General features: G+C 35.8%; 1 protein-coding gene across 1 annotated transcript; it reads left to right on the top strand.

The window, feature by feature from the left end:
* Nucleotides 1-3,951: 3,951 nt before the first annotated feature.
* Nucleotides 3,952-5,558, top strand: LOC130612942 (tigger transposable element-derived protein 6-like). The gene is made up of 2 exons (XM_057434276.1): nt 3,952-4,022; nt 4,064-5,558. Exons 1-2 carry the CDS (start codon nt 3,952-3,954, stop codon nt 5,556-5,558), a joined length of 1,566 nt encoding a protein of 521 aa, XP_057290259.1.
* Nucleotides 5,559-11,965: the final 6,407 nt, after the last annotated feature.

Here is an 11,965-nt window from a genome sequence, read left to right as displayed (position 1 = left end):
ACAAGAAAATATACACAACATTTTTTTGAAAAGACAATATATTTTTTGAAAAGATAAGATACCGAACTTCACTTAAATGCTTCTAACTTTGGAACGGTACATTTTCAGACCCAAGTTCTAATGTGATTATTGATCAGTATTAAATTTGTGATCGATTGATATATAACATGACCATATTTGGGAAATTACGCCCTTATGCATTTTTTGCGCCCTTCCGCCATCTTTCCCGTCAAACGACCATGAACCAAAATGGGAAAGTAAGTTTTTTCTGACCTTTCCATCATGTACTTTCAGGATTTGAAGTCAGACCTAGTGCACCCCCAACCCCCCAGGCTTCTAGAGTAATATTCTTCTTTTACAAGGCAAGTATGTTTTTATATACATTATAAGTGGTTTCGTTAAGAAAAACCTGCAATCCTTTAGAAAAATACACAATAAAAGATCATTCACAACGCAAGTATCACACTCACCAGCTGTATTTTTAGTGTTTACAAAGTTTACTAAGAAGTGCCTCGTTTTCATGCCGATGATGTAATCGATAATTTAAATTCGGGAAAGGTGTATTCAACAGCGTGAGACCGCGTTAATAAAAAGACTGAGACGAGTTTGGGGTAAACAAAACTAACCGAAATTAGTCTTAGTTGCACAAGAAGGAAGAAGGAAAGAAAGTTGTTTTGAGTAGTTAGTGTTGTTAGATAAGTATGGAGTTTGAAATGATAGAGAAGATGAAGGTAGACGAGTTAACGAAGTATTTGAGATTGAGAAGTCTGAAGGTTAGCGGGAGAAAATGCGAATAAGTAGCTAGGGTTTAAACTTTTGCAACTTTTTCGTTTGGACTCAGTATGGTTTTTTGGTAGAGAAAGTTCAGTTTGATCCTGAGTTTTGGAACAATCTTAAAAAAAAATTGTCTTCCTTCTATGTGCATTATCTGAAACACACGTTCTCACAATAAATGGCATATATGGAGTAAAAACAATAAAAAGGCTATTTTTATAGCCACACCTTTATAAAAAATATTATTTGGTTGAGACTGTTCCGGTAAGAAGGTAAGCAAACAGGTTTTGTTATGCATAAGTTGAGGAAAGTAAGGCAAAACTTAAAAAACCAAATTAAAAAAATTTAAATCACAAAACATTTTGTGTTTGCCAATAATGTTTTTTATAGATATGTGGCTTTAAAAAAAGTCGTTTTTTTCTTCACCAAGATTGTTTTGCTTGTATGAGGCGTGACTTTAATTTGCACAGAGCAGCACAGGTTCGAACAATATGATCAGCATGTTAAAGCATGGTGATTGGTAACACATACTTGAGAATGCGAAACGTTTTTATGCGATTAATTGCTTGTTCAATATGAATCCGCAAATTTGCAACATCTTTAATACGTTTACATTCTTCAGTGGTCATTTGCGCTTTTATTCTAGCACCTGGTGGAATACTTAACTATAAAATCTTAAAAGTAGATCTTCTTTTATTTGGAACCCTCTGTCTTCCATTATTTCATCATCTCTTTCCAGCGCAACAAAAAACCACTATCCTCACAAATGCACTTGTCAGACGTTCGACCACCATAACAATCTGACAGAAAAGTGATGAAACCAGCAGGAGAAATTCTAATTCAAAATTTAAATGTATTATGGCTTTTGTAATTTGACCAGGTTTGTGCTTGAAGCTCTAAAGATTTTGGTCTTTCGATAAAAACTTCTGTGCAGTCAATAATGCAGCGCAGCTTGTAATGTCCCATTTTCTTGTAAATATTTGGCAAATGATCCCTAATAGCCTCTCAAAGAAGCCAGTTTACCAAGCAATTGCCAAGAGCAGTGCTAAGGATACGTACCCAATGATAAAAATATTTGAACATGTTGCTGGAGAGATGTAAATCGGTCAGCAAGATCTTCGTTAAGAAGGCCTAAGCGATGTCTCTGCCAGAGCGGGTTTGTTTACCCCAAACTCGTCCCAGTCTTTCTATTAACGCGGTCTCGCGCTATGTTGAATTGGTGTAATACTTCTAAAACCACATAATAATGATGAAAATATTGGTTGCAAATATCTCTGATTAAATAGAAGCTGTTCCAAAATTTTAGAAAAACTATTCAAAATACTAATTGGTCGTTAATTTTCTTTCCGAGAATTGTCACCCTTTTTTAAAACGGGAATAACTTCAGATAGTTTCAGTACTGATGGAAATACTCCGTCAGTGATGCAAGAATTAATGCAGTTTGTAAGAGGCAAGCAAATTTTGTCTGCAACTATCTTAATTATTCTCGTTGGAATTTGGCCACTGACTGCCTTTTTTGCATTTAGGCTCAGTATCACTTTATGAACTTCCTCAGGATTAACAGGTAAAAAGGAAAAGTTTCTCTTTGTTTTTGAATGGATTTTTAAAACACTAGGGTGATCAGTATAATGGAGAAGGATAGAATCAAGTTCCCTTAGAGATACTAAAGAGGCCACTTTGGATTTCCAGGGTTTTAAATCAAGTTTCCTTATTAAATCTATAAAATATTTATTAAACATTGTCGCTACTTCACCTTCATCAGAGATGAATTCTTTTTAACATCATCTAACAAAGAAATCTTTTCACTACCGCGAGTATTGTTCGAAAAAAAAGGTTTACAAGAGCTCCAAAAGTCTTTGGAATTGGTCTCGTGGGAATGAAAATATGTTATTAAAATATGTTATTAATTAGTTATTAAAAATTAAATTAAATTTAGAGATTATTTGGCCGTGACCAAAGTTTAATTTGCCGCAGAGTTTTTAATTTGCCGTGGCCGCGAAGTCTTTTTTTTCCGTGAAATCTTAAATTTCCCGTGGGAAAATTTTAATTTTCGTGACACTTGTGGGCCACCGTAGTCATAAGAGCGCACTTGAATCAAATCAAGGTATCATGGAATAACTATTACATCAGAAAATCAAGTTTCTCTTCAGTAAATTGCCGTCCAAATGAGTTGTATTACTTGCCAGAAAGGAAAGGATACGCTGATCAAGATCAAGCACGAAATCTTCACTGTCAAGAAATTGACAGTGAAGATTTACGCGAAATGAGGGAACAGTTACACCAACAACCCGATCCCAATGCTTTAAACAGTGATCATATTGATTACTTCTGTTACAGTGGAATCCCCCTAAAGCGGACACCCTATAAAGCGGACAGCCCTCTAAAGCGGACAAAAATTTTTGCACCGGCAGAATTTAGGTCAAACTCTCATAAAAAAATCTCTATAAAGCGGACGATTATAAAGCGGACACTCTATAAAGCGGACAAAAATCTTTGCACCAAATGACAGTTTCCCTTATAAACACTCCCTATAAAGCGGACAATGGAAAAATAACGAGATGAAATGTCACTTTTTCTTAAAATTTAAACCATTTTACTTAGTACATCTTTGAGTTTTGTTATTTACCGAGTCCAACACTTTCCTTATATTTTTCTCGGCCCACTCAACTGCCTTTTCAACACCAATTAATTGGTACTGGGCAGGAATTTCTAGTCCGTAGCCAGTACCACGGTTCACTCGCTTCCCAGTCACTTTACATCCGATGGTACAGTTAGGAAGCGACATGAATTTGTTGAATAGTTTGCTAAGGTTTTTAGGGACGTGCCCAACTATTTTATCGTCATCTGTAACAGCTACAGCAAACTTGTCATGTTCGTTATCTTCTTCCGCTTTTAAACAAAAATTCTCTTCTCCGACTTTTGGGCTCCATATGTCCATGTAAGCATGGTATCCACGGATAAACGAGTCGAAGCGATATTCTTTCTGTTTTATAAGGATAATCTCAATCTGTTGGTCAATGTTTTTGAGAAGCATCTCATTTAGTTGAACGTTCGACATATCTGTGTTCTCTTCAGCTTCTTTAACTTTAAAATAGCATTCAAATCGTGAAGACATTGCAGCGTAAAATTTTAAACTGGAAAGAATTTCGAATTTTGAATTTCTAATGCACATTCAACATGGCAATGTCGAAGCAGCAGCTTGCTGGTAAACTAGCGAAGAAAACTTTATCATTAGATGATAAGATCAAGTTTTTGGATTTCGCCAAAAAAATCCAGAACTTGGATGTAGAAAACTAGCAGACATTTACAAGATTGGAAAGACAGCCGCAGCAAATATTTTAAGAGACGAAAAGAAAATTCGTGAACAACATGAAATTTTTCGTGAGAAAACAAAAAAACGTAACCGCCATGGCAAGTATCACAAGATAAATGAGATCTTATTCGAATGGTACAAAAGATGTTGCGCTTCTAACATCTACCCTAATGGTGTAATGCTTAAAGAGGAGGCGTTGGAAATTAAGGAAAAACTTCAGAACAGCGATTTTGATAATTTCTCCGCCTCTGACGGTTGGTTGGATCGTTGGAAAACAACATATTCCGTCAAAGAACGTCGTATTGTTGGTGAAGCTGGTGACGTTTCTACAGAAACGGTTACTTCCTGGATGGAGAGGATCAAAGAATTGGTTGAAGGTTATTCACTAGAAAATATTTGGAACATGGACGAGTCTGGCTGTTTTTTTAAAGCTCTACCGGCCAAAGGGTTAGTGGAAAAAGGAAAACAAGCAAAAGGTGGGAAAAAGTCAAAGCTTAGATTAACTGTCGCTTTTTTTGTAAATGCAGCTGGGGAAAAGATCGACCAGCCTGTTGTTATCTGGAAGAGTAAAGTCCCGCGTTGTTTTAAAAAATTGAAAGATCCATCGCGTCCAGCTAACGTTCACTACTTTTCAAATCCTAAATCTTGGATGACATCTCAAGTAATGGAAACTGTACTGGCACGTTTTAACAGAAAACTTTTATTTGAGGACAGAAAAGTTATTCTTTTTCTGGACAACGCCACCTGTCATCCGGAGTCAATGATAGGCCAGTTTTCACAAATCAAAATCATTTTCTTACCGAAGAACACAACTTCAAGGCTTCAACCACTCGATGCGGGGATCATCCAAAACTTCAAGGTGAAGTACAGAAAAAGACTGGTCAAATACGTGCTTGCAAGGATCCAGGAGAATAAATCTGCAACTGAAATTATCAAGAGCGTAGACATACTTATGGCTATTCAATGGGTTCAAGATGCGTGGAAAGAAGTAACCAACTTGACCATCAAAAATTGTTTCGAGAAATGTGGCGTAGTTCAAGGAGAAAGTGAATTGATGGAAGATCAAGAAGATGACTTGGAATTTGAAGCTCTGGTGAAGGAATTAACTGAAGATATGTCTGCTGCAGAATACATCGATTTTGACGCCGATGTTCCAGCTTCGGAGCCAAGAATTAACGAATTAGAAATAAATTGGCGACATCAAATCCGAGAAGCTAGCATTAACGCAATTGAAAATCCAGAGATGGCATGTCAGGTCGAAGAGATTTCCGAGGATGATGATGAGAGTGAAGACGTGGTTGAAGAAGAAATGCTTGGTTTCACCGAGCTAATCACTATGCTTGATAAAATTAAGCGATCTACTATTTTTGATGATACATGCCAAGAAATGTTGTCAACCATTACGAAAAAGATTGAGGAACTTCAGCTTCAAAATAGAAAACAATCCTCAATCAAAGATTATTTCAAATAGGGAGAAAAACGTGTATTGAAAGACCTATAAGATAAATGAAATATATCTTCGTAATATAACTTTGTTTCTTAGTTTATAACCTTAGCAACACTTAAAGGTTGGTTGCAGCACCGACAAATTTGAGCTGCTAAACTTACTTTACACAGCCAACTTGGGTTCTTTGCTCGATAAGCTAAATCTATTGATGTTGCCGTCTACCCTAGTGTTGCAAGTCACCCCATGATACCCGCCAGTACTACAAAAAAGCTTTTTTGGTCAAAATTAGGTCTAAAACTAATTTTTTGGTCAACTTCCTATAAAGCGGACATCCCTCTAAAGCGGACACTTTTTTTTGCACCAATGGTGTCCGCTTTAGAGGGATTCCACTGTATTATTGTAAGAAAAAAAGTGGCAATAAAAAAGGAGAGAATTAAATCCCCATTGAAATATTTCTTTGCAAGCATAAATTTTAAAACCTGTGCCTAAAACTATTCTGTGAAAAACGGCATTGCTAGGGTCATAGGAGACCCGGAACAGGCGTAGGGCCGGAACAACGTTAAAATTGTTACTACGGTGGTACTTGAACCACCGTAGTAATTTGCCTGAGGGTTTTTCAAGAACAATAGAAAACACTAAAGATTGACTGTGTGCGAGATGTGAAACCGTACTGCAAATTTCTCGCACGTGACTGGCTGAAAATGAGCGCCCTCAGGCGGTCGATAATAAAGAGATATAAGTGGGTTCCAAAATGCAATGAACTGTACAGCAGTGCTGTATCAGCGCTAGTTAAATCTTGGCAACTCCAGTATGCCTCGGCTCGGTATAAGACTCTGGTTTCAGATAATCCCTACGTGCTCAAGTATGTCCTAAATCTTCTCAAGACCGAGGAGATGTATAGAAGAGCTGATGAAGAGGAACCCTAGAGGCTAGAGCATGTTTCGGATCAGTTCAATGCGCAACAAAGCTGTTTCTGATAATCCCTTACTTCTCAGCTGAGTCCCAGATCATCTTAAGGCTCAGGACATTGTTATATATTTATTGTCAAGAACGGAGAGAGGAAGAGCACACAGTAGTTCAACATAACGAGAATTAATCTTTTCAAAAAAAAGAAGTCTGCTTTATACAAAGAAATACAGTGTGTATCTTAAATAACCAATATTTGATATAGAGACATAACATATCCCAAGTACACACAAAGACGTCTTAAACACGGCTTGTGTCGTCCCTAACTCGTCCGGGCACGTAAAAAACACATCACATTTCAAGAATTTGAAAATAAAATGGTTTTTGGAAAAAGTTGATTTTTCGCGAAAATAACTTTCGCGAATTTGAAGTTAAATTTCTTACCGGGCAGAAATTTTCGCGAAAAGGGGCAAAAATCGCAAAAATCGCGAAAATTTCTGCCCGCGAAAACTTATGCCCTTAAAGGATACAGAGGAAGCCAAAAAATGGAATTAAACTTGTCTAAAAAAGGATACATTTTACAATGAAAACAGCATTAGAATAAACACAAAAAACATCTTCTGTTTCCTTTTGAACAGAAAAGAATTAAGAAACATTATGCTCCATAAAACAACAAATTAATAGCAAAGCAAAAGGCTGTATTTACCCGAGATAGTCATGCAGGAGACAGCAATAAGAACTGTGACAGTGTGCACCATCGAGGGACATAAAAAACGTCAAAACATAATCTTCCAAAATACAAATCTTGCTATGTAGAAACTTGACGATTCGAATATAATAACTTCTGAACGAGCTCAATTTGAATGATGAAGTAGTTCATTGTTTATTAATTCAGTAATAAATACATATTAGCATTTGAATATTTCAGTATTTAGGCCTTCAAAATTTACTCTCTTGTTGAAAATTTTTTGAAAATGCTGATGGTACATGGTCTGATAACAGCTGATCTAAAAAAAATATACAATTTTACCATAAACTGCATTAAAACCAGGTTGTCTAATTATTGTCTCTTCAACCCTATTTGGCATGGGCTTTTTTTATCTTTTTAAAAACTATTTACAGTACTAGTCATTAAAAAAGTATGAGAATGTAAGATATTAGGAACATTAACAGCTCGTATAAAGACAAAGGATTTCTCTGAGGAGAAAATGGAAATCGATCAGAATTCAAATCTTCAAGAATTTTTTTTAAAAAAACTATATTTGAGAACCTTAGTGTTAGTAGCTGTCATGGAATAAAACTTGGTATATCTATTAGCACTTACGTCAGTAGCTACTCAATAAAGACAATTTGGATTGACATGGGACAAAATGACCTATGACGTTATCATATGACAATAGAAATAGAGAAATAGGAAATTAAAAACATTCTGGTCTGTAAATTACCAATATTCCGGTCTGCGAATGACACAGTATGCATGTCAATATTGTACGATGACTTTTGGTCGCTATCACATACATAATCCCATATTCATACAACTGGTTAGTTTAGAAAGCATTTATTTTTAGTGCCACAATAAAAAAGTTGATATGACCACCTGTCAAAAAGGACAAAGTGACATTGACAGGACAATTTTTGGATATATTTTTTTTTATTTTCCGTAAGTCCAATAAAAGTTAGGAAAAGTCACAAAATTTCAGGTAATTTTATCCAATATTTAAAAAGTTATTAGACTTTGAAAATGCCGCGGGCACTTTATGCCCCCCCCCATACCAAATAGGGTTAATCTTTGCCTCTTTGATTTAAAAAGGGAATTTAATACAAGATGCAAATCCCTGCGATGTGATGCACAGATATATTATATATATAAATATGTATATAAATTTAATGAGGCCGGCTTTTCATATCTTTGTTAAACAAGTAAGATATTAAGCAGGCGATGTATGATTTTGAAAGCTGTGGACAATACAGGATTTATTTTGTTGAAATTGATTTATTGAATTTAACTGATTATTTATTATTCTTTTTTGATTCAAATTCTCAATTTTGAATTTCTTTCGGGGAGTCGGATTAGTTGCAAGTTTTCATTTTGAGGAAACTGATTGGTCATTGTTTTGTTTGACAAATTGACAAATTTCAAGCAAATTAGATACAAGGAGAACTGATAATTAGCCAGTAACAGAATAGTTAGCCGTTTTCAATGGCGCCATAGCTTGGTGGTTATAACTCTGACACTTTGTGCGGGAGAACGGGGTTCGATTTCCCTTGGCGGCAATTCAATATTGGTGAGTGCTACCATAGCTCCGGGTTAACCCAAGCCACGTAGAGAAATTGGGGAGATGACACACTATGTGGGCTGTTGGATTCTACAGGGAGTTGTCTGGTAGAGCGGGGACCTTATTTGGGTCTGCATAGCTCAAAATGAACATTAAATACTCTAGGACTCCCTATTTAAGCTATGGCCTTTCCTGGAAATAATAGACAGGATTTGTAAGGCTAGCCATATAAAATATACAGACATTCTATTTATCTATGCAGAATAATTATATATACGGTGCGTACAGTACAATTAGCCGCTGATACAGCTACTTATATGATATATATCTTCTTACTTAAATTTTCACTTTTCTTCGTTATCGATCTCCCCATAGCCATCTATATTTATATAGATTAACATAAAGTTGTGCTTCAATTAAAATCAAGAAAAAGAACAAGACACGATTTTGCAAAAAAATTATAATTTTACTGTAGCTAGCAGTACATATATATGTCGTATATATTATTAAACAACAAAGCTATTCTGATTTCAAGAAAAAAACATGGAAAAGACACAGTTAGCTGTAAAGAACACAAAGAAGCTTTTAACGGCTAATTATACTAGGCGTAGCATCTAATTACCCTGCATCGGCTAACCATATATTTTTACAGGTTAATTATCAGTTCACCGGCTGCTCAGTACAAGCAACAATAAACTTTTGTCACTTTTCGACAACTTTTCTGCAAAAAATGTAAAAAAAATCCTGTGCTAATATATATATCTTTTTATCTGATAGAAATAGTCCCACAAAGTGTCATTTGGAAGTCATTTTTAGCCTCCTTTTTTCCCATGTTCGGTGTCCAGTAATGTAAGAACTACACAAGGCAGGATAAAAGTTTTTTGTTGCTTGCTCTTTAAGAAAAAAAGCCACTCTAATCAAAGCACTATTTTGTGTAGCTAGCTCCATAGCTAGCTAGCAAGTAAGTAATTTCATGACTATTAAAAGGGGTATGCCAGCACCAATCAAAAGGAGGTCCAAGTCAGCACAAAAAATTGAGATGGCTAGCTAGCCAGCACACCTTTCTTACTTAGCCATATATAAAATAATTCTTACCTGATAAAATACACGAATTTAAAAAATAGTGCTTAGCTCCCCATCAATAAAGCTACTACGACTAAATCAAAGAGACCAGCAAGGGGCGGTCAACAAAATGTAAGCACTTTTAGTCTTGGCCGAACACGGAATGTTCTGGCCACACGAAGAGTACACTCTCTGTTCAGATTGGTCATTTAATTGACAGAGATTAAAACAAAGTATCTTCATTGGCTTTCGAAAAAATGGAATTTTCCGAGCGTTTAGCCTGGACAAAAACTTAGCAGTGTCTGGGCCCTGTGCTGTCTCTATCTATATAGGTATATATCTATCTTCCATCAGGCGATTTTAAAGATTCCGCCCCGCATAGCGGCGACGGAAATCAACAAGTAAACATAAAAAATTACGAAAAAGGAATTACTTTTTGGTGACCATTCTTTTACTTTCTGAAGATATCAAAACTCAATCTGGACCCGAAGGAAGATTGCCGGAGCTATCGAAATTACTTGGTCAAAGAGGTCTGAAAGTTTTCCCCCAAAATGTAAGGATTACTTTCAAACATAGATGGAGTAAAAACTTTGTTATGTGATTTTAAAGGGATTGATATTCTCACATTATCAGGGGCACATATAAACACTGATACCTTAAACGATGATTGTGAACTTTACCGTCTGCCGGGGTACACATTTATAAACTTCAACAGAAAAAAGGGTACTTGTGGTGGCGTCGGAATGTATATTTCTGAAAGAGTAAAGTGGGTACGTAGAAAAGACCTAGAAAACGAGAAAGTTGAATGTATTTGGATTAAATTATTTTAAAAAATGGAAATAGTTTTCTCGTAGGATCGTTATACAGACCCCCGGTTGGATCCAAAAATCTACCATCAAACGTTTTCTCGCTATAAAACGATGTGCTTTATATAGTGATTAGTGAATTAATAGAAGTTACAATTCTTGGAGACGTAAATGTTAATTATCTTAAGAAAGATGATAATAAAGAAATTAAAGACGTTTTTGTTGATTTTAATTGTAAACAAATTGTTAAAAAAGCAACAAGAATTACCAACGACTCGATAACGTCAATTGACACAATTTTTACAACGCATCGAACAAACATTCCATCGCATAACATCATAAGCATAAGAGGTCATGACATGGTTAATTACGTATGAAACTAAACTCTCAGAAATTTAAACCTAAGAACAAAAAATACAGAAACTATTTAAATTAAGACCACGATAAAATGTGCGAAGAGTTGCGTAATTTCAAATGGGAGCCCATATACTTATGTACAAATACAAACACTGCATGGTCATTTTTTAAAGACAAGCTTACACATATTTTCAACAAACATGCACCCGTAATTGATAAGCGTGTGAAAAGTCGTTTATGCCCTTGGATGACAACTGATACGTGTGTTAATGACTGACAGAGACAAAGCACTACGTTACGCTCGAGAAACCAACGAAGCCTGTGACTGGACCGCGTACGAAAAACTGCGAAACAAGTGCACAAATGCTGTGAACATGGCTAAGTTCAATTCCAACAAAAAACATTTAGAAGAAAATTCAGATAAACCAAGGAAGTTTTGGCAGACAATAAAAAAACAACATGCCTTGCAAATTCAAAGGAACGTCCTGTAGATCACATTTTCTTGAAGGCGGCGGTGTTTAAGCTGATACTCCTGTCCGAAAATCTAATTTACTATGCGATTTCTTTTCAAATGTTTCAATAACTTTAAAAAAGAAAGTCGAACCAATAACGACACAAAGGTTTGATTTTAAATATGCTTAAAGTATTTCTTATAAAAGGAATTGAAGAACTTAGAACGCCACAAGGCAACTGGTACTGATAACCTTCCGCCAGCTTTGATGAAAGATGGTGCTAATGAAATATCACTACAGCTATGTTTCACGATCAACTTGTCACTGAGTAGTAGCAGACGTACCTACAGAATGAAACACGCTACTGTTACACCAATACCAAAGTTGACAACTGTCTTTCAATTTCAATTCTACCAACTGCCTCAAAAATCCTTGAACGAGCTGTACATACACAACTGATGGAATACCTGGAGAAAAATTATTTGCTTTCTGAGCAACAGTTCGGATATCGACGTAAGAGATCGACTGATATTGCAGCTACAGTATTCCTTGACAGCATTCGTGCCGAAATT

Source organism: Hydractinia symbiolongicarpus, chromosome 10, assembly GCF_029227915.1.
Source record: "Hydractinia symbiolongicarpus strain clone_291-10 chromosome 10, HSymV2.1, whole genome shotgun sequence".
In the NCBI taxonomy this organism is placed as follows: domain Eukaryota; kingdom Metazoa; phylum Cnidaria; class Hydrozoa; order Anthoathecata; family Hydractiniidae; genus Hydractinia; species Hydractinia symbiolongicarpus.
The sequence above is the reverse complement of the archived record's forward strand: the minus strand, read 5'-3'. Positions and strand labels throughout refer to the sequence as shown.

Bases quoted from the DNA above. Each gene is read 5' to 3' on its own strand.
- LOC130612942 (XM_057434276.1), top strand. From the start codon at position 3,952: ATGGCAATGTCGAAGCAGCAGCTTGCTGGTAAACTAGCGAAGAAAACT. The intron at 4,023-4,063 runs GTTTTTGGATTT...ACTTGGATGTAG, and splicing joins TCATTAGATGATAAGATCAA to AAAACTAGCAGACATTTACA.